We start from the raw sequence: 24,036 nt of genomic DNA on the forward strand, positions 1-24,036 counted from the left end.
GATTTATCATGACCCAAAAATTTAACAAGTATCCATAGTCTATCTTGTATTAAATATGCCTGCGGTTCTGATTCTTGAATAGTGTGCTTTCATACCCAGATACGCTTCGGAAATCCAAATACGCATGAAGCTCGCACCGAACAAATATATGTGCCATCTCTCGCCATCTAACAAGTAATCAATGTAATGGCATCTTTTTCTCTCGCCGTTCATCGACTCTTCAGACACTAGTCCTTATAATTTTATCGCCTTTTTTCCCAACGATTCCAGTGGAGGCGATCATGAGTACATAGTCAAACTCTTCAATATTTTCAGTAAGATACCGATTTCTAAGGAAAGTTATCTCTTGATACTGGTAATCAAAGTCTCTTATTTATCTCACTTTGAGGAACTAACAACGACGAACGTGGCTGGTGCTTTCTTTAACCTGCAGATGGTCAGTATTAAGGCAACCGCTCATCTTTTATTGGAGAAGAAGGCACCGTTATCAACCCAACTTTTCTGCTATAAAGGTAGGTTTTAAACGAGTCGTAAAACTAATTGGCTATACCACGTGTGCTATCCTTGGTTCTCCTTTTTGATTGCATTCCGGCGAGAGATAAGAAAGAGTCCAATTCCACGACAGCCTCTCAAAAAATGTAGCAAGTTTTCTTACCGCAAATAAGGTCCGAAATAGATAGGCCGCTGCAGTATTTTATTATCATCATCATTCAACAGTATCCCTAATTATTTGATACCGCTTAACAATATTTTCACTTGCGAATTTTATTTCTTCAGCTTTACTTCGTTCTTCTCCTTCACATACATCAATACATGTTTTATCATTTTATCAATTTGCCTTTTTCTTACGTCTTTCATGTACCTATGCTATATTCTATATATATTAGGCCTTCTTCTTCCGAATAGGGTAGTTTCCTTCATCAAAGAAAACGAAAGACATTGATTGCGATTCGTTACCCACCATCAGTGTATTCATAATATACAAATTATTTGGTTTTAGAAATACCGGTTTAGACGAATGGCAATGGTCAAATTTATCCTTATTTGAAAAAGGCCAGATTGGCACCCATGCTATGCCACTCCACGTGACGTCACAGGGACCTAGTTTCTATACGAGTAGATAGGAGTTTTACATCGTCTGAGATTACCAATGCGTGCATGAGGCACAGAGCTCAGGGAAACATCTCTTAATAATCACCTATTAAAACTGGCTAAGGTCGGAAAGGTTTTTTCGTTCGATAAGGTATTAATAATCCTTATTTAAGCCGAGGGCTACCAGCTAGCAGGGTACTCTGCTACCTGCTAGCAGCCTGCGTCGTATCAGCGTTCAAGCCTCGCCTCAAGGTCACCTCACAGGGCGGCAGCGGGAATCTCTGGTCCTTGTAATACTATACCTAGGGGTCATTCCACCTCCATTCAGCAAACGTTTGTACTTTAGGGTCTCAGATTTCGATAGAAATTTCTGTGTTAGTGTAAATCCTATTCAAACTAAATACAACTACGGCAATTTGCTAAAAACAAATTAAATTTTTACGCGAATTTTCATTTTTTCGCATTTCTTCCAAAAAAAAGTGCCTTCAATCATATGATTCCTTATATTTATCAGCAGAATTTTTGTAAGGCCAAAACTATTACCTTATTTTAGAGAAAAGACTTTGCGTAGGACATATGTGTTAGAAATTGCATATTACAACTTTTGTTATCGTTATATCTATTAAATTATATCTCATCTTAGTATAGAGACAAGAAAGTTGTGTTTTTTTTAATATTTCAAATTTACAAAAAAGTACAAATTTCTTACCTCTGTAAACTTCGTATCTGTGTAAGGTGTGAGAAAACGAAAACCAATGCAAACATGATGCATGCGCATTGAGACCTGTAATGCTATGCTTTTTATGATACATGACTTGTTTTTAATCGGAATCAACAAAATCGGGACTTCTATCGGTGGGAAAAAATTTAATTCTCATTCAACCTAATCGGATATCATCTAGAGTTAAAAAAAGAGTACTTTTTACGGAGAGATCACTTTTGACGGCACTTAAAAAATTTGTTCAATTGATATTTCATCTTTGAAAAACGTTTATAATATCTTAACTTGAAAAATATGTCTTCGAGTTCCTTGCCTTAACCAATTGTGCCGTCCAGCTATCTTAAGGTTCGTCAAAAGCATATCGTTAATAACATGGATAACAAATACTAGTGATATTGATAGCTGGTAATTGAAGCTGTGAGTCATGTCACTATGGTATGGAATTTATCATATTCATAGAGCTGTGTTATCAGTATGTATTTTTAATGAAGGGGCCGCAACGCCGCGTGAGAAAAAGTAACATGGTTAGTGGAAACTCATGTACGTGTTCATCCTTGGTCGCATGCTATTTAAATATTTTTTTATGAGTTTCCAACTAATTCTTTTATGTTTGGTGAGGTATATGTGTGCAGATTATCTAATAAAAGTTTAGGCCAATTATGACATGGAGTGTTTTAGAAAAATTAACTAATAGTTATTTTAACGTTTAAAATAATGTGAATCCCGTTATATTTAGAGCACAATTTCATCTTTTATTTGAATTAGGTGATGTATGAATGGATATTTGCCTCCGTCTTAATCGAGTGTTCCTCTAAAAAGTACCCAAAGCACAGGAATGGACTGGTTACCCAAGGGCTCAAGCAGCAACTTAGGCCAAATGGCCTCAAGGAGCAGAAGAGTTAGAAGCGGCGAAGCACGGTGTTTTAGAGTAGAAAATTTGAAACTAAACGAAAAAGGGAGCAAGGGGCCCACATCCCCATGTGTTTTGATAATTACTAGGTATTTAAGAGCGTTTTCGAGATGGGGAAAAAGATGGACGGGTCGTAACCAATGCAAGGGTCTCGCCTCTTCTTTCATTTTTCAGTTCATCTAAATCAGCATAACGCCCCGCAAGCCACCTCAAAATACGTGTAGCGGGGGGTGCAGGGATAAAAGCCGTTTGAAATTTAAAGGGATTTTTTTTTCACGAAATTCCGCCTAGCATTTATTAAAGTGGTTTCTTGTTCGGATGAATACGAATTCCATTACCTATACGTTCGACAAAATATCTCTCTTAATTTAACGCTTCTGTCTGAACTGGAAATATACATCTGCACACAACCCTTTATGTCGCCTAAAAAGGCGTGTGGCAGGCGGTTTTTAGGACAGCAGCCGCTTATATATGAAAAGCAAATGGTCAAACAAAATTACGAGTATTCTTAATAAAGTCCTTCATGGTTCGGGGGAAAAACCAATTCCCATATCTATCCGTCCGGCGAAATATCTCTCTTAATTTATCGCTTCTGTCGGACCTGTAAAAACATAGTGTGGCTCTAATATTATGTTCTCCGTGTCGCTCTGAAAGATATCCATTCTCAATTGTTTAGGCAATCTAAGCCTACCGCGCGGCCTCTGAGTCTCCAGTGGCTCCAAGTCTAATTCGCTTAACATCTGCGTAACGCGGTCTTTACGCCCGTAGCAGTTTTTGACGAAACGCGCAGCCTTCTTTTGCATTTTATTCGGTTCGCGGATTAAGTCTTTCTGCACCGGATTTCATACGCTCGCTGCATATTCAAGGTGCGATCGGACGAGTGTGAAATAGCGCCTTTCTTTTACTTTATGATAGATCCATCCAAGCCTTCTGCTTCCCCATAAGTCAACCAAAAGCTTCCTGTCTTCACCTACCGTCACTTCACGCCTGTAGCGGTTTTTGACGAACCGCGTAGCCTTACTTTGTGATTTATTCAGTTCACGGATTAAGTCTTTATGCACTGAAACCCATATGCTAGCTCATATTTAAGGTCTGGTCGGACGAGGGCGAAATAGCACCTTTCCTTTATTTTCTCATCCGAAAATCTTCCCAAAACAAATCCTAGCTTCTTCAGGGTTATGCCATAAATTGTGCTTTCTTATGTTTTCATTACGATAAACTCGAAATTATCGTAGCTCCTAGATGCGTCAACTTTACCTGTCGCCTGTATATTAACTCTATACTGTGCATTGTACGTAGAGATATTTGGACGACTTACGCGTCACGTATCTGCAGGGTACAAGGAATTTGGAAGGTGCTGAAAGAGCCCAGGGCTTCCCTAGCGCGCCTAGAACTTTCGGCTCCCAGGATTGTCTTCACGATTTTCAAGGGTTATTTTATTCTCGTAGGTTAAATTTCATGAAAAATGAAGTGTCCATGTACTTGTATACGGGCTGCCCGCCACGCATGCGATGACTAAGCTTGAATGCCACGCTTTGCCACTGTACTACAAATACTCTGAATGTTATCATTATTAGAGTATTCTACCGATTAAGGTAGATTTCCATGGAAAACTTAGAATCATTGTGTGATCCTCCCCTTCCTTCAAGCACTTCCCTCTTCAATTCACTATAAGGCCTACTCCCTTTCGTTACATCTAAAACTCCTTTTCTCTCCCTTCCTCTCCCTCGTTGACCCAACTTTCTACCCTCTAACAATGTTTTCAATATCCCCTCCCTGCTCAGTACTCGCTCCATCCTCACCCTCCGTCTCCCCCGTAATCATCTAAAAGATGCCTCTCCTCACCCACCATGCCAAAACACTGTGATATATCGTAATAAATAAATTATTATTATAGTATTCTACCTATTAAGGTAGGTTCCCATTGAGTACTAAAGAAGTGATCAGGTAACCTCCCTTTCCTTCCAGCGCTGCCTTCTTCAATTCACTGTAAGGCCTACTCACTTTCAATCTGTCTAAAAATCCTATTCTCTTCCTTACCCTCCCTCGTTTCCCAAACATTTTATTCTCTAATACAATATCAACATCCCCTTCCCGCTAAGTACTCCTCCCATCCATACCTTCTGTCTCCTCCGTACCTCATCTAAAATCTGCATATATAGTAATTAAATAAAGTGGGAACTTAGAACGCTGAGGCTTTAGTTAGTATTACTTGATGGGGTGCTTGTTGTTCGTCCTCTCCGTTTTACAGTCTTTATTTCAACTCTATATTTAGGAATGTTTCAAATGACTCCTTAATAGAATTTATTATTGAATGCATTTGTTTTGATGCTACAATATTACTGTTGATAAGTTTTCGACCTTTTTTTAACTACAACGTGTTTTCAATTCCGCAGCCTATGCTCAATTTCTGTTATATTCGTGATGTGTGTGAATTTGTGGAGGGGAACGAATAGCTATACATATTTCCAGAGCTTAATTTCTCTAATATTCCAGAATTATTTACTTCATTCTTAACGTTTCTTTTGTTTGCATATGACTGTTATGCAATTAGTAATACCTGCCTAATTCCTTTTATTTTCAGATTCCCGAATACCCGCATTCCGGTGTTAGGGAAATATGAGTGATGTTTATGCTCCTCTCAGATATGACATGAAACCTAATCCTGGTGATTGCTTGATTTTCTATCATGAAAAATTTGAAGACGAAGAACCAAGGAAAGGAGCAGGGTCAGAAGTTGAAATGCTACAGAGTATTTTACAGAACTTTAAATTTGAACGTTTTTTCGTTTACAAAGATCCATTGGAAGACAAAATAGAGACTGTGTTGGACGAATGTGAGTAAACTAACGGAAGAATTTATGATTTCCTTCTTAATAATAGTGTAGCGGACTAACTTTACCGTGGAAATTCTATCAGCATAATCCCTGTACATCTACATTTATTAACATTCCAAATGACGGAAATATCTACAGTAACAAGCAAATTTCCGCAAAATTTTTATGATTTGGTTACTTCAGCGTCCCTTTCCCGTTAGTCTTAAAGGGATTGCGAAAAAAATGTTACATCAAAAGAGGCAATGATGAATTTAATGCAGTTTTCCGCGGTAAAATCAAAGCGATTTTGGAAAAAGAACCTTCATTCCCACCCCATTGAGGGTGGTGGGAAAGTTATGAGGGAGGGTACTGCTAAAGAATTATTACTTTTTTACTTACAATTAGATTTTTGATTCAGACTTGAGTTGGGTGGAAAGTATTTGTTTTAATGCTTATTTTTGGGTGTGGGAAGTTTAATGTATTTCGGGGAAATCGAATGCGTTAAAGTGGTCAATAATTTTTTACAAGATCTTAGTTAAATCATACGTACCGAAGGAAACGAATAGATTTACCTTGAATTTAATTTCAATGTTCCACCTTACACCAAAAAGCAGAATAGCTCACTATTATTACATCTCTATTGGTTCAAAATGAACTTTCAGCAATTTCAGTGGAGCTTAATGCTTCCTGTATCGCAGGAAGAGGAGTTATTTGAAAGGAATTTCTGAAAACTTTCTCGGAATAAATTATTAGAAAGAACAAAATGTTCCAGTCAACCATGACTTAAAGATATTAACGAATGATTGCATGAGAGAATTACTGTCATAGTTTGTGGGAGAGGTTGTAAAATATTTGGACGCATTAATTAACGTTTTTCCGAACTATTCCGTGGATTTTATATGGGGTTGTCTAGGCCAGAGGAGAACGTGAAAGAAATTCCAATTCCGCTGTCAAGAAAGAAGGCTGTAAAGTGCAGTGGCTATAGAACAATTAGCCTGACATCGCATACAATATATTTGTCACTGCTTATAATACATTTTAGAAGGAAGGTGAGGGAAGACGATTATTTTAGCGACGATCAGTTTGGTTTCAGGTGAAGAAAGTCAATCCGTCATGCGATAGTGGAAATGAGGGCCCTTGTACTGAGGAATATCGAATGTAACTAGAAACGGAATTTGAGCAATCATTTGACGGCATGGACTGGGTGAATTTAACGGGAATTCATAAGGAATTAGGCGTAGATTGGAGAAATAGGCGACTTATTTGTAATCTGCTTATGGCCCTGAGTGTGCAAGTGAGGGTAGAGGACGTAGAATCTGGGTGGGCATGCAGTTGCAGATAATGGCAGAATGGGGGTAGGTTAGGCTGTCCACCATCTACTGTCATTGATTTTTAACTTCCGAAGAATCTATGGGGAGGGAAGTTGGCCGGAGCATTTCGTGAATACAGTTCTAATCTCGCTTGAAAAAATGAAGAAATCAGTAGAATGCATTGATTATAGGATAATGCTATCGCACGCGGTGAAAGTAATACTGAGGATATGGAATAGACGATTGGAGGCTAGGGAAAATGAGGGTTGCGGATAGAGAATCTGAGTGAGCAACCATTGGCCGAGGGGTATGACAAGGCTTTCTACTATCTACTACCACTGATTTTTAACTTGTTCGCTGAGGAAAGAGGAGAGGAGGCATGGAACGAGTTAGGGCCGTTTTACACAAGGCGCGTACTTGCACAATCTGACGTGTTTGCGAAGGCGCAGTCTAAATTGCGTCGTGTAAAGCGGTGAATTGCTAGAACACATGCGAGAATAGGTGGACGTGAGATGGCAAAATAATCCCTGTTTAAATTTCGTTCATTACTTCGCGCAATTCCACGCCACTTTAGAAATAAATGCTGTTTTAACCTGCGCAAATCAGTGCCCTGTGTAAAACGCGCTTTAGCAACAGGAGTTTAAGTGGGGGGGGGGATGATGTTTAAATCAGGCATGGGTAAGCCAGTCGGTGAAATGGCTGATGCGTTATGAACACGTTGCTAGTGATATGGAAGGATGGTTAATTATAAGAGACCAAAGTTATACTGTTTTGTAAAGGATCACGAGCTAGGAATGTGAGGGTCAAGAAAAAAGTAAGCTGTTAAACCAGGTGGAGCAGTTCATTTATTTGGGAAGCATATAAGAGGAAAAAATACATCAGTAAAGACAAAAATAGAATTTCTCTGTCAAAGTAGTTGTTCAAGAATAGGAAATAGCTAATAGGAGAATCGTAATTTAAGAAAAAGGCTTTAGAAGAGTCTGATTTGGAGGGTAGTGTTACACGGTACGAATCATGGATACTTCAGGAGGACGAGAAAAGACTGGAGAGATACGGGTTTGCAGAAGAATTGAGAAGGTGAAGTGGACGGAAAAGAAGAGGAAAGAAGAAGTGGTGGGCGAAGAGAAGAAGCTTCTGGTTGATTTATGGGGAGGAAGAAGGCTTGGATTGATCTATCATAGAGTGAAAGAAAGGTGCTATTTCACACTTTAAGCAAACCACGTTTTTCATCAAAATTTGCCCAGCCGCCTTTTAATAAAGGCTGCCAAAAAAGTATGGCTTGTAAATTATTTTTCAAATGGTGTTTTGTGGTTATCTACTTGTAGGGAATCAATGATAAAATAATCAGGATAATTAAAAATGTTGGCCTGTGTGATTTGAAATGGATTGACCTGTAGATGTAGATCATGTGTTCACTTTATGCTTGCGAGTGGGCTTTCGTGAGAACCCGGACCCACTCGCAGGGATTCGCTGATGGGGGAGGGGTAATACCGAGAGAGAGCGAACTTAACATTGTCAAATGTAATTAGCCGACCTAATTTATCACTGAAAACTTTCAGTCATGCATGGGTGGCCACAGGTATTTTGGTATTTTGGGCCCGGCGTGGAGACAATATTGCTACTCATTTGGAAAGTATTGAGCATAATCCCTTCACATAAGCCCAGGACATTATCAGCTTCCACGATGAATGCGGCACCGTTGGTGAAAGTCATGAGAAAGGCAAAAAAGGAGAACGCGTGAGGCTTGGCAACACTGCTCCTCGAGCAGATTCACGATGTTAACACGGCGGAGGTCTGAGAGTGACTGAATTTCCGAAGCGCTTGGCCACGCCTACTGTCTGCTTATTGGTAAATGGAAAGTCACGTGTCGAGAAACTTTCCCTCCCCTCATCCCCACTTGCTTCAGCCACACCAGCTCACCCGCAAAGATAAAATGAACAGAATTCTGGTACTGTGCGCGGAGGGGATGTTTAAATCCATGCTGGAGGGGAAATACTATCCACTCTTTAGTGTCTCCTCCAAGTAAAAGCTAGGGCCTTAGAAAAACCCCTATAGACGCATTGAAGCGCTTTTGGGGGTAGTTTGAAGACATTTACTGAGAAACTGCCTAAAATATGTCAATGGTTGTCAGTTACTTCTGGGAAATTCAGGGAACTATAGATTGTAATTTAAATTTAAAATGTGTTTTCCTACCATATTTGTGTCTAATGAATTTTATCTTGGGAGTGAAAGCCACTGAAGCACTTTTTAATGTTAATTTAAGGGGTGGCAAAGGACCACAAAAACGACTCCGCTGTAGTGGTTGCTGTACTTACTCACGGTGATGAGGATACATTAAGCACATATAATACGGAGTATAAACCACGACAGATTTGGGACAAGGTAGCGGAATGTGAAGACTTGAAGGGGAAGCCGAAAATTTTCATTTTTCAGGTAAGAAAATAAATGTAAGTTAACTCTAATGATTGATAAATAACGGTATGTATTGTAACTATCTAAAACTTAAAATTCAACAACAAGAAGTTGCTTGAACAAAAATTGGAACAATACCTCAATTTACTATTTTGTGCGATTAGCGAATTTTGCCCTTCTGGTACGGTATGGAATTTGGCAATTTGAGGTAGGAGCGTTTTGTTTCCATTGTATTCTGTAATATAGCCATGGGAAGCTGTTTTTCTCTTGGAGGAATGGTAGCGTTGATATAAACAATAGGGAAATTGCATACTTTTTATAAACAGTATGCTGATATACTACAGTAAACACTTAGTACCGCAATATACTTTTTTCCGCTTAAAATTCAGTTTATACCCTAGAAAATGACTCCCAAAAGTCGCCCGAGTTTCGCGGGCTAAAAAATACCGCCCCCACTAATCTTTGGCTGTGACGTCATAGTTCAGTACGAGTCCAAGATCCAAGCCTAGTAACTGCAGGTTTGGAAGAGCCACGTTGCGTTTAAAGGAGAAAATGGGTGAAATAAGGAAAAATTACAAGTGGTGCATTGTTCCTCTGTGCAATAACACCCCAGAAAAAATTTTCGTCTGCATTCCCACGGAGGAAATTAGAAGAAAAGCCTCGATGCATGCCGTCTGTCGGGATGATCATCATGATCATCCCGACAGACGGCATGCATCGAGGCTTACGCTCGAGCGTTACGGAAAAATAAGAGTATGATAAACGGAATGATAAACCCGTGTGCTATGTGAGCGAAGATAACTTTTATATAAATAATATTTCCATATTTCATTGACTGAATAACTTGAAACTGAGATTTTTCGATAATTCGGCCGCCGTAGAGTAAAAACTCATCTTCCGAACAAAAATCGAGATAGGTGTTTCTCGATCGTTACGATGGACTCAAATTATTTATGGCCCTTGTTCAATTTCAGTTACGGAAGGACATAGAAAATTCCATGATGTTTAAAATCAAGGGAGGAAATATGAAAATATAGAGCAACGTTGATCCTCATGCATTCGAGTGCCAGCCAAGAAGACAGCGTTTTCTTCTACTCTCGGCGTCAAAATGATGTGCCGCTGTACTTTGCAAATTTATATCCTGGCTTCACTGCATGCTATAATAATGAACTATTCGTCATTTTAAAGGAAATTTTATCCTAAATTCTGATTTATTTTATTACAAAAAATTTCAAAAATGTAGACACGGCCAGTGCAATAAATGACTCCGCGCACCGAAAAATTAGCCGTTTTGTCAACTTCATGAACTTTGCAACTCAACCTAGGGAAAACTACTACGTCTACAGCATTCATCTTCCACATTAATTTACACTCATTAGTGCGGATTAATAAAATGACTTTTGGGTATTTTTAGAACTTATATTTTGTTATAAATTAATGAAAATATTTAAACATTATCTTGTCCCACAGTTTATCCCGAAAGATAAAGGAAGTTGTAGATGGAAAAAGAATGGAATCCAGAGGTGGTCACAAAAAATTAATCGCAGCATTCTTTGATTTTATTCTACGCCGTTGCTTGCTTTTCAGAAAAAGTTGAGTCACAAGAGGAATGTTCCGCGGCCCTTGATTTGGAAACTGTGGAGATAGAGGAAGACGTGTGGATCAGCAATTTCCATTTAGTTGGTTGTCAGGATAAACCAAGGATCCATTCAAAGGTTGTCAGGCCATCGTATAAAGATAGGATCCTGATGTGCAACACAGGGGAAATGGGGTGTTTGAGGGAAAGTCAAACCTAAAGTTGCCCAAAGAATGTGCAGTTCTATGTTGCTTTTTCCCCAGTTAAAACCAAATAGAAATTGGATTGGGATGAAATTTTCACCACGGGTTCCAGTGATAGTGAGAGTGGAGGTGATCACGGTCATCGTCGAAGGTCATCCCTCTAGGATTTCCGATACGGAATTTTTAAGTGACAACCGATCGCAATGACGATGAGCTCGCCTTTAGAATAGGTTTATGATATATCGTGAGAAAAGCTCCCAAAATGAATTAAAGACTCTGTTTGGAAAACATGCACATTTTTATGCTAATTTAGGAAGTATTTCATTTCAAAAGTAACTTATTAACACCTGAAGACGTTGTGTTTATTATATTGATCGAAGGGCGATTGACCGATTCTTTCTGCAGAATAGGAAGTGGCTTCGGGGTTTTTAGTCACAAGATGGTAGATTGTGTTGGAAGTTCGTCTATATTATCGCTACTAAATTGAAACATTAATAGTCTGGCTTCCTCAGAGCTTCCTGTTGCCCTCCAGGCAAGATATTTTTAAGTTGAAAGTATCATCGATAGCTTCGAGGTGGAAATAAGTTCACCATAAGACTGATAAGACCCTCTACCGGACTGCCAAAAGAATACACATTTCACATGAGTATACGCTTTCGCCAATATTATACGCAAGTCTCACTTTGTTATGAACTATAAAACATTACAGATGCACATCAGCTACCTTTCCATTTCTCGGCATCGACTTTCCGAGCCGACGAAGTCTACAGTTTCACTAAAATACCCTGTTATCATGATGGAATCAGTAACAGGAAGCTTGCTAGGATCAGCCTAAGAATAACCATATGCCTTCATCTTTACGCAATCTATCGCTTTCAATGGAGGAGAAATAGATCAAATAATAGCCCTGAAGTCACAATGAACAACTCCGATACGTCTGCACTTCAATAAATGAATCATAACCACACCGTCGCATTTATTCAAGTATGCAACCTATACTATGGCCGTGCCGCCGTGCCTCGTACTGAACTATGACGTCACTTTTCTACTAGCCAATCATCGGGCGTTTTCGCTTCTCACTTGCATTTGAAAATTCTCGTGATCTTTGATGCATTAAATATCGCAAACCACGTCATAAAATAATAAAAAAACTTTCACCGAGGTATGCAAACATATATTTTTAAATAATTTTGGGGCTATTGATTATATTTGAAATATATGCAAGTTCCCTATTGACTCTCGTAGTGAATAAATTACAAAGAGCAATCTTGAATGTTCGGTGACTACCAGGTTTGACTTTGAGCAAGATTGTGACAAGGTCGGCACCAATGAAGAGAAAACTAGCGGTGGTCAATGGCGTAGCCACGGGGGGGGGGGGGTTCGGGTAACAACCTCCCACCCCTTGACCCTTTAAAAAAGGCGCCAAAAACGAGTAACATGGCCTCTATATAGTATGTACCCCCGACCCTTCGGAAGGGCCCCGAAGTCTCCGGAAAACCCCCCTTTTCAAAATCCTGGCTATACCAATGGCGATGGTGAAAGATTTCCAACATACCAGTTATGGCCTACGTACTATTTGACCTTGCTAAAGCCCTGGAGTACTCGCTAAAACACCCAGACGCGTGAAAGGCCAAGTATCATGCGATCCATGCTTTAAAGGACACTACTTGCCGATGAGGTGGAATAACTGCTAATAATATGATGATTTATGTGAGAAAGTGGCTCTTGGAAATTGATTTGATCGAGGATGCTTTGAGTTGGGTTAAATTTTCGATAGTGATTTATTTAACTGATGGAATAATTAAGTCGAGCCTCTACTTGGTTGAGGGGAACGTTTCCGAACACAGGATAATCGGATGCCAATTTAAGTTGGAAGGAGAAGAATCTTCCAAACAGAATTTTCAAATGCCTGTGGCCATCATCAACGGAGAGGACAAGTTGTGTTAACCTGCCGAGGGATAAACTAAGAGCGGTGACTGACAACTCCTTCGAAAAGAGGATCAAAACTTCGACTACAATAGGCAGCTATGCCGGTGATAATATTGTAAAGTATTTTGTAAAAATTCAATAGTCAAGTGAAAGAACTTATATACGTTCCCAATCCTCGAACCACTCGCGGTGGATGTTTTTCCCCAAATAATGTATTTTTGTTATTTCTGATACAATTCCTCATATAACGTTGATTTAACGCCATTGAAATTAGATTTTCCAAGAATTGCCGATTTTAAATATTCTAGAACTCATGAACTGCGTCTCCTACAGGAAAAACGTTAGGAACCTTTTTTTGTAGAGAATCACCATATATTAAGCTAGTAGCGTGTCAGTCTGCGCAGTCACGCTTTAGGGTCTATCCAAGTTGTACCAAGTGCCACGGGGGTGGGTTTTGGTGCGTTCGACGCAAAATCTCCGCACGAACATTTTAGACTTGGCCCCAGCGCCGTAGTTTGGCACTGTAAAGTTGCGGGCAAAAAACGTGCAAAAGTGGGGCAAGCGTCGCTGGAACTTACGTCGACAGATTGCATTTCATTGTCGAATTCAATGCCACCGGACCACTTCGACTCCTGCCACGAATAACCTTCCTGCCGCTGTGATGTGGTGAACGTCCGTCACCCAAGCGTCGCTCTATCTTCCGTTGGCGGACTGCACTTTATTTTCGCATTCATTGCTAACGGACCACGTCGACTCCAATCCACGGATTCACTTCATGCCGCTCTTCACACTCGCCTTCGTGGGTGCGAGGCAGGGGGCCGCGATGCGCAAAACAAAAAGTCTCTCCCGTGGGTGTACGTCGTGAGACGAGTAAAATTATGCTCGCATGACACGATGTATGCTCTCGAAAATCCATCATAGCGCTACAACGTAAGGCGACAAGACAACAACGTGTCTTGTAGCAGAGTCAACCTGGTTGTGGAACGGGCAGGTTGGCACTGCTAGTTTCATCTAGTTCACTTTCATACTCTTGTACCTTTTCCATGGAAGTTTCGAATTATCCGCTGGAAACGTAAAAAGTGATCCTTAGGAGGGCTAACCCTTGATTTTCTCACAGGGATGATGGGGTTTTGTTGGTTTTTCTTGAGACTCTTTCTTACCATTGTGCCAAACTTCGCAACACGATTTTTGTCCTCTATCCTACCATTTTGTGTGGATGGAATTTGTAGAAAGTAAAGTTTTATTTAGTATTTGATGTGTTTCTCTAGGTTTTGCAAGACGGAATTTCACAGCCAGTATTCAAAGCTTACGCAAAATAGCGCTACTCTGAGTAAACTCCTTCGAAAGAAATGGGGTGCTCTCATAAAATTAAAAAAGTAACTTTTTTACATGTCCAGATAACTAAGTTAAATTTATTAACGTATGCGAAATATGACCTCATAATTCTCAATATTCTTGTGCTAGAGAGCTCCAAAGTTCGCAAAAATTACAAAATTCTTTGGCGCTACAAGAACGCCCTGTGACGTCAGAATGCGAGTAAGCAGACTCGCTCCATGGTAATAACAAAAAATTAAAGACGATAACAAACATCTACGATGATACTGATTCATAACTTGAAGGGTGTATGGAAACAGTTGCGAATTGTTAAATAGTTTTAGGGTCGTGTATTGCGCAATGGTTGACTCCGACTCCGAAAAGAGGGAACATTCTGAAGGTAGATCAATTTAGTAATTTTCTAATACTGTGGAAACCGCCTTAGATAAGGATGATGAAAAAGTAATAAGCGCTATTTGTCAAGAATATGCTGCATCTTCCAGCATGCATACGTTCTTTAAACCACTCAATTATTCAGGATAAATATTTCACATGACTGATGATAATTTTAACATATAAAAAAATAAATTGTACAGAGAGATACATAGGTTTTTTCTAAAACTGGGACAAATAGTCTACTCTCTACTTGCACCACGTAAACGTATTGTTTACTGGACTCTGACGTCACGATCACCCATCATGGCGATGGGTCGTTTTGAGCGCAAGATTCAAAGATAATTTTCAAATTGGAATTTTACGAATAATACGCAGGTTAGAGAAGAACTGCTTTCACTCTAATTTTCAGCATGAAGGATATTTTACTATCACATAATCATCCATTTTCAGTGGAATTCCCCATTGTCTGCGGTACTTGCTCACTCCCATTTCATGCTTGGTGCTCAGGTCTATTGAGACATGAGGTAGAAAACCTACCACTTCCTAAAAGAGAAATATAGTTTAAGTATGGTCACTGCCCTAAGCTACCTACCGCATCGAATGAAAATCTGATTGGAGAGGAAGACCACTCCTTCTGAAAGACGACATTGCTGATCACAGGGTCACACTTAGAACGGAACCATCGATCAACAACAGGGGCGCAGCAAGGAATTAAGGCTGGTGGGGGGGAGGGGTTTAGGTTCAACTAATACCGGGGTTGGCAGGGGTATGGTATAACCACCAGGATAAACGGTAGGTGCGAGGCTATTAAATTGCGAAATTTTAAAGATAAATGGTTCAAAAAGGTGAGTTTTACGGCTTTCTGAGGGACATTTTATTCATCCTTACTCTATTGGTGAAATCAATCAAATTTAGTAAAATGGGCTAAACTTAAAAATTTCTCTGAGCACACTCTTACTGAGCTCAGTTTAACCCCCAAAACCCCCCCTCGCTGCGCCACTGATCAACAAAACCTCTCCGATTGATGATGTGATAAATCGAATGAGCGTAAACGGGGATTGAAAAATATCATTATCTATGGCACTAAGGAACCTGCTTCCACCTGATGTATTGTCAAAGTGTGCCAAAAGCTCATAAGAGTTATGATGAGAGCGATGTTCACCCTCCCGGACAACGTCAAACCCATGGTTCTTATATGCATGGTCCCATGGTCCGTATATGAGGACCATAGACACACCTCTTACATCGCGCATCTGTTCGCCTACCTCTGGGAAACCCAGGCCAGGTAGAAGCGGCGGATCCAGGATAGGTACAAGGGGGGCTAGGCGCAAGACCTGGGGGGTAACCCCAACGCCATTGGCGGATCAAGGTTTGGATCGGGGGGTAAGCAAACGGGAGGTCTCGGGAATTCCTTCCCAGTCAAAAGGTGGTTTTTTGATATTTTGGAAAGTTGGGATTTTCAAAACTTGAAAGCGTTGGTTTTGGACTTATTGTTAAAGAAAAAAGACTGCTAAGCACTTGCAGTAGTAGTAATGTGCTGGATGACCTAAGCCTTTGATTTACCTGAAAAAATAATATATAGTACTGCGTAACAGTAGAACCTAAGAATAATATTTGATGGCATGTTGAAAAATACTCTCCTTCTTCATTACAGGCCTGCCGCGGAGATGTGATTGACTCTGGAAAAGGTGAGGTAGACGGAAAAAAGAGACAAGTGGATAAATACCAGGATTTGTACCCCACTGAGCCGGACATGTTGGTCATCTATAGCAGTACCTTGTGTAAGAATCGACTAATTGGGTGTACTCACTCGAGAGAATTGTGCTTAAAGCTCCGGTTTCAATCCGATTTAAGCTTATCGACATTTATTACCGTTTTTATTTTTATTTATTACCGTTATTATTTTAATTTATTACCGTTTTCAATGTATGCAATGCAACACATGATCCTAAAGGAGCGATTTAACGAATTTTCATGGCTCTATTGTGTAACGAAGCAAATGCAATATTCCTTACACCAAGAGTGAAATCTTTTGGCTTTAAACAATTAATAGTTATGGTACTTTTTCACACGATTTATTAAAGGCGACCGGTTTCGTCGCAGAGGCGACATCTTCAGGTACAGAAATCGTTATTTTTACAGTTATTTTGTTGTTGTTTATCTGGTTGCTATTACGCGTTGGTAGGGGAGGGTTGCTTTGGGGTTGGAGCGTTACTCAGCTTCAGGGGAATTTCCAAGAGGGGGGAATAGTTGACAAAAATATTCTCATCTGCTAAAATTCCATTCCTGATGTACTTCCTAATCTCCAACTCCTCCAAGCAGTCCATCCTTCTTCCCTTTTCCTCAAGGTGGAGAATTTCCGGAACAAAATCGCTCCTGTGGTCACTACCCCATAGGTGTTTCGCGAAATGCGATTTGTCTATCTCCCTCTTTCTCAAATGCCTTCCGTGTTCCTCTGTTCTTAATCGGAATGAACGTCCATTCTGGCCTATGTAACAGGTCTCACAGTCACTGCAATTGAGTCTGTAAATGCCACTTCTACCATTTATGTCAATTTTATCTTTCGTATTGCATAATAACGCCCTTAAGTTAGAAGTGTTATAATATGCAATTCTAAATTCTTCTCTGGGAAAGAGGTCTGGTCTTTTGGCTTTGCTGGGATTCAAACCCAGATTTTCGGATTGTCATTCTGTTATGCTACCAGTAACACCAAGACATCTTCTTGAAAAGACGGATTTTATTTTAGGCTTTCCGAATGAACTGCTTGCATCTCAAGTCCACATTGTGACACAGGAGACGAGGGTCATACTTACCAAGCCACTGTTAGATAATACAGTGGGATCTCAGTTGTTCGACGCTTCATATCCAAAGAAATAACGCCGAAAAAGTGAGAAGCCTGTAGGAAGCCTATCTACCGTGACTTTAAGACATAACATCATGAAAAATGACATCATTCCATTTCGATTAGTCTGGGGTTTAAAAATAAATCTACAGCATAAAAGTAATATTTATTAAAAACACATATCCCTTTTTCTATAACACTATTGGTAAATTCATTGACAACCTGTTTAATAATCTACAACATTATTTGAATAGAAATATTTTTTCTTAAACACAAAATGAAAAAAGTCAGATTATGCGCAATTCTTTGATAGAATTGTAGAAAATAAATATCATAGTGCACTTTTTGGTGAAATTTATAAATTCTACCTGTATCTCTACATGGAGAGCACAATGAAAAACATTTGATTTGATTTAAACTTGAGTGTGGCGATAGTACGCTTAAAATATTCCTCGATTACAGACTGTTGGTCTGAAACGAAACTTGATGCAGTGCACCGATGGCTAACTCCATGGGACGCGCGACGTTTCTGTAATCAGATGGTGTCGTACAAAGGAGATTGATTCACGTTTAAACAGATATTAGCGTGGTTAGGCTTTTTATGTTGTACAACTGAACTTCATACAAAAGAGTGACTTATTATTGAAATCCATGTCTTTATGCGTGGAAAATCCACTTTCTTCGTACACCTGAGGGAGTCGTCAACCGAGATTACTATGTAAAACCCTACATTGTCGCTCTACGGCGACAATAGGTTTGCAAAGAACTGAAAAAATCAATAAATTTTCACGCAGCCTTGCGCACGCGGGCATAGTTATAATTCAAAACCATTGTTATTTACATCATCACGACCTCCATCTCTCTTGCCACAATTTAGAATTGAGACGCTAACAGCTTTTTGGGATTCTTACCCAGTCCTATCGTCGGGTTTCAGGGATTCTTGAGACATACTCTGACGTGGCAGCTATGTCAGGAATCAGGTAAAAGATCTTCCTGTACACTGAATCCTGCTGTCTTGTCGTCTTCTCCATTCACTAGTCAGCCTGATGTTTTTGATGGCGCTTTTGATGAATGTTTCTTTCCTTTGTCAATGGGGTTTTAGTCAGTTAAGGAGAAGGTAATCCCATTTAGCGTTTTATGATGAACGCTCTACGGGGAAATTCCGGAAACCAAACTACAGCAACAAAATTACGATGAGGAGTATCCATGAAATATATTCATCCGGCTACTAACAAGGGGAGACCACGTACCTTGCTCCGCCTTTTTCAGTGCCGTATTTTTTATGGCCTTCGGAATGGTGAACTAATCCTTGAACTAGTATTGGTTCCGTTGAATGGGCCTTAGTTTGGCTGTAATTAATTAATTTTCATGCGGTACTTGTCACAAGCCGCGTGTACTTCCATAATATCGCACAACTCATCAGACGGGTCAGGTGGGGTAGCTTTTAAGGCTACTGCCCAGGGGGCCAGGGTTGGGGTCTTCGTCATGGCAGTATATTTTGTTGGCTTCATTGTGATCATACGGCGTCAACTTTTTCATTAATTTAATTGCAACAAGCATAGACATGAGACTATTTTTTTATCATCATAATGGCGTTTGGGTATTTAAGCAGTATCATTTCAGTGGCGACACAAATAAACAGTGCTTTAATACATAAAAGCCATTGTGATGATAAAAAATTCTTCTCCTGCCTGTGCTTACTGCAATTAAAATTTCACTGTAACTTGGTGCCAAATGATCAAAATAAACAATTAAATACATAGCAATGATGGAGGGGCGTAACCCAAGTCCCCATCGTGGGAGTAACCGACGTTAACCACTACACCAGCATGCCCATGCAGCTATTTTGGAAGGATAAGACATGTAAAAAGTAAAGCATGAAAAATAATTAATTACAGCCAAACTAAGGTCCATTCAATGTGACTAATAACAGTTCCGAGATGCGTTCGGCACTCCGAATACGGTGAAGAATATGACATTGAAAAAGGCGCAGCAAGGTGTGTGGTCTCCCCTTGTCAGTTTAAAATCATCATTCATCCGCGAAATATTCTGCGAGTACATTTGAGGTAGGCGCCTTCTTACTCCAGTAGTTTTAGAAAATTAAGCATGTTCCCCATTGCTGTACCGTCATGGGTTGGCATCTCTTACCTCGCGAGCCACTTCAGAGGTACTTAGCTCTGCATGAGCACATTACGGTTAAAGCAAAAAAAGATTACTGAACGAGTATGCTGGTGGTATATTCATCAATCAATGCAAACCAAGGCTGTAACACGGATACACTTACGTAGAAAGCTATATTATTATACGTGGTTAGTAATTAAAATATGTTTATTTAATCAAAGTTAGCATGGCTAATGGATAACTCCGAAAAAACAATTTGAAACAAAAATTAAATATAATGATACGAAAAAGAAAGAAAACAAGCCATGATTCGTGCTGGCGAGTGAATTCATGAATTCTGCAGTTATGATCACTGATAGACCGAGGAAGAAGTAGCGTGTTTAATATCTCTGATATGCAACCTTCCCATAAAATACCTTTAGGACGTGACCATTATACCTAAAATACCCTATTTATTTGGAATTTGTCAATAACTTTGATCTTAATATATACCAAAACATGTTATTTCAAATAGGGAGCCACTTTAAAGCCTATGCAGCAATCGATGAAGTGGATGAGTGAAGTAAAATTTTCAGTTTCAAATTTTAGGAGGAGTAAAATTTTCAATGTGCATTTAAGGGTCATGAATTTGTATTCTTAACAAGAGATTTTTAATTAATGAAATATCATCGAAGTCGGATCATTAAAAGTAAATCCTCCTGAAATTTTATCTGTTGGCATTATCAATGGCCACAAGAAGTGGCGTATTCCAACGACGTGGTGTAGCCTCATTAGGTGTACACAGCGTTCTTATATCTTTGAAATTGTAAGGTTTGATGGGGGTTAAAATAATTAGGTAATATTCCACACAGCTTGTATTATTGTAACTGGTTAATTAGATTTTCTTTTTTTCTTATCTTGACCTCATTTAATTAATGATTAAATAATTCCTAGAGTACAGGTCATATATATATATAGTTTTATTCCTGGTCAGTGTTGGTTCACATATCTAAATCAATTAACAGCTGTAATAAAAAACAAACATTGAAATCCTTAGCAAAATTTATTTTTATTTAATTAATCGAAATTAATGGTAACTAGGTTTGGTAATAGCTTAGTTACCTACTAACAATAAACAAATATCGATGGCTTAGTTCTAACAACACGTATCTCAAAAATAGCAACTTTTCATGAGAGCAAAAACACGATTATTTTTTTCTAATTGTACGCTAAAATTAAAAACCAAAAATTCATAAAAATGAAAAAGAAGAATATATTTGCCAATAATGAGCTGTTTTTTGCTTGAATTTTATTTTTAAATGTGATTACTCTTTGTTTAAGATACCTGTGTTAAACCGGTCAAATTTCAGATACGTGTTCTTGAAACTTAGCCATCGATAGATGCAAAACTAAGGCGTGTCAAAATTCTTGTGTATTCCCTTCTAATTTTTTTAAATTCTATTATTCTAAAAAAAACTTTTTGTAACCTTTAATTATGTATCAATATTGTATATTTTTATTATCATTTTTTTTCATTCATAGCCCTGATGAAGGTTTTAAAATAAACCGTTGGCTAACAAAAAAATATGACCTCCACTCCAGGAATTATTTAATCGTAACCGATTATTTATTTTTCCAATAGAATCCCCTGATAACAACGTACCAATTGCCAAAACCGAGAGGTTTCAAGAAAGTTTTGTCAAACATTATCCAATTATAATTGCACTCAATTTTGCGAAATTTCAAAAATTTGACCCGGACAGTGTTGAATTATTCTGTATGGTATTTTTTAGTAATATTTCATCATCGTGAAAACATTTCTTTTATGTTGTCATTATTATTTTAGGTGATATCTGAGTGATTTCATTTTATCCTTTCACGCGGTTTTTTTAATCAATCTTTTTTCTTTATATTTTAGATAACCCGTCAATGAGGGGATGGATGGTGCAATCTATTAATGAAGCTCAAGCAGGCAATAAGTGCCATGGAATTGATATCATGAGAGTGCTGACTGGTGCTAACAACATAATGAATCAAAAGGAAGACACCGTGCCCGGGAATGAATCAGAAAATGGCCAGACGCCGGAAAAGAAGATTAAACAATGCCTTGAAGTTTACAGCACCCTTAGAAAAGAACTATACCTAACACCTTGACGATTCCAAACCATCGGTCGTTTTGGAACGGGCGAAAGAATTAGCACCTCACTCACCCACCCCTATCAATCCCTCCCGTACGTAATTACCATTACCTTTTGGCCACACCCCATACCAGCGATTATCTAACCAACGCCACCTAAAGTAAATGGTCTGAGGACTTCCCTACGATGTCATCACGCGGTGGCCTACATCGCCCCCGGAGGCATTGCTCGATAAACGAAGGAGAAAAACGCACTTCAGAAGCAAATCGTCCACGATGTTGGATTATGTTCATTGGATTCGAGGGAACTGTACACTAAAAATTGTAATACACTAATTGTAGTACTGTACACTAAAAATTTTAATACACTAATTCATCTACATCTACATAATACCCCGCAAGCCGCCTAAAAGGCGTGTGGCAGGGGGTGTTAGGACACCAGCCGTTTACAGCTATTAAAAAAAAAGAAAAAAAAAGAAGTGCTCGAACGAGGTTGGGACAAGCGTTTATTAAAGTCCTTTATTGTTCGGGGGAAAAACGAATTCTTATATCTATCCGTTCGGCTAAAAATCTCTCTTAATTTATCGCTTCTGTCGGACCTGGAAATATAGTGTGGCTCTAAGATTATGTTCTCTGTGTCGCTCTTAAATATATCCATTCTTAATTGTTCAAGCAATCTAAGCCTAGCGCGCAGCCTCCGAGTCTCCAAAGGCTCCCAGCCTAATTCGCTTAACATCTGGGTAACACTGTCAGTACGCCCGTAGCGGTTTTTGACGAAACGCGCAGCCTTCCTTTGTATCTTATTCAGCTCGCGGATTAAGTCTTTCTGCACTGGATCCCATACACTCGCTGCATATTCAAGGTGCGGTCGGACGAGAGCGAAATAGCACCTTTCTTTTACTTTCTCGTCCGAAAATCTTCCCACAATACGCTTGACGAATCCTAATTTCTTCAGGGCTATGCCGCAAATATTCTTTATATGAGTTCCCCACGTGAGGTTCGAGGTTATCGTAACTCCCAGGTACTTCACTTCGTCTGTTGCCTTTATGTTAATGCCATCCACTGCATAAACATTGTTAGTGTTGGACGAATTCCGCAAAAAATGTACCGCCATGCATTTGCTCAGATTAAGTTCGAGTCCCCACTCTTGACTCCACAAATGAACGTTGTTTAAGTCCGATGATAGATTTCCATAGTCAGAGTGATCACTAATTTCGCGATAGATGACAGCGTCGTCAGCAAATAAACGTATTTTACTGCTAATGCGGGAGCACAGATCGTTAATGTATATAATGAACAACAGGGGGCCGATTACGCTTCCTTGTGGAACACTAGATGTAACTTTTACAACATCAGAGCTAATTCCGTCAAGAACTACTTTTTGTTTACGATCTCTGAGGAAGTCGCGTATCCAGTTTACAACTGTTTCGTTTAATCCGCATGACTGTAATTTGTATAAAAGTTTGTTGTGAGGTACAGTGTCGAAAGCTTTCTTAAAATCTAGAAATAGTGCGTCAACTTGTCTTTTCGATTCACCAGATTTTATAACGTCGTGAAGAAAGAGCGCGAGCTGTGTTTCGCAGGATCTATTTTTTCGGAATCCGTGCTGACAGTCATGGAGGAAGTTACGTCTGTCCAAGAAAGTCATGATATTACTAACAACGATATGTTCAAGTATCTTACCTATAATTGATGTTAGGGAAATTGGACGGTAGTTGCCTGGGTCATTTCTGTTTCCCTTTTTGAAAATGGGTGTAACACTTGCAATTTTCCAGTCGGGCGGTAACTTCCCTTCGGAGAGTGACTTCTTGAATATGATCTCTAAGTAAGGCGCGATCTGTGGAGCTAACTCTTTGAGGACACGCGCGGGTATTCCCTCCGGACCCGGAGATTTACTATTCTTAATCGATTGTAGTTGTTTAGTTATCCCATCACGTTTTATAGATATTTCTTCCGTCAAATCCTCAGTATATGGGATGTCTAAATTGAATTGAGTATCGTCAGTAGTGTATACACTTTCGAAGTGGGCATTTAAAGTGTTAGCTTTGTCAATATTTTCGGTGACAAGTTTACCATCTTTATCAAATAACGAATCTACGGTTGAATGTTTTCCCTGAAGCTCTTTCGCGTACGACCAAAAGGATTTCGGATTTTCTTCGAGTAATTCACCAAGTACTTTTTTCTTAAACTTTCGCATCGCAGTTCGCATTGATTTCTTGGTTATTGATCGTTGAGCAGCGTAACTTTCTTTAGCTTCAAGTTCCTTCGATTTATTACGA

At 39.3% G+C, this 24,036-nt stretch overlaps 1 protein-coding gene across 1 annotated transcript; it reads left to right on the forward strand.

Annotated features, from left to right (window-relative positions):
• The first annotated feature begins 307 nt into the window (after positions 1 to 307).
• Positions 308 to 22,131, forward strand: LOC124160338 (caspase-8-like). The gene is made up of 5 exons (XM_046536176.1): positions 308 to 512; positions 5,308 to 5,559; positions 9,112 to 9,281; positions 16,333 to 16,459; positions 21,539 to 22,131. Exons 2-5 carry the CDS (start codon positions 5,343 to 5,345, stop codon positions 21,772 to 21,774), a joined length of 750 nt encoding a protein of 249 aa, XP_046392132.1. The 5' UTR covers positions 308 to 512; positions 5,308 to 5,342; the 3' UTR covers positions 21,775 to 22,131.
• Positions 22,132 to 24,036: the final 1,905 nt, after the last annotated feature.

The sequence above is a fragment of the Ischnura elegans genome, chromosome 6 (genome assembly GCF_921293095.1).
Source record: "Ischnura elegans chromosome 6, ioIscEleg1.1, whole genome shotgun sequence".
Taxonomy (NCBI): Eukaryota; Metazoa; Arthropoda; class Insecta; order Odonata; family Coenagrionidae; genus Ischnura; species Ischnura elegans.

Bases quoted from the DNA above. Each gene is read 5' to 3' on its own strand.
- LOC124160338 (XM_046536176.1), top strand. From the start codon at position 5,343: ATGAGTGATGTTTATGCTCCTCTCAGATATGACATGAAACCTAATCCT. The intron at 5,560-9,111 runs GTGAGTAAACTA...TGTTAATTTAAG, and splicing joins AGAGACTGTGTTGGACGAAT to GGGTGGCAAAGGACCACAAA. The intron at 16,460-21,538 runs GTAAGAATCGAC...TTTATATTTTAG, and splicing joins CATCTATAGCAGTACCTTGT to ATAACCCGTCAATGAGGGGA.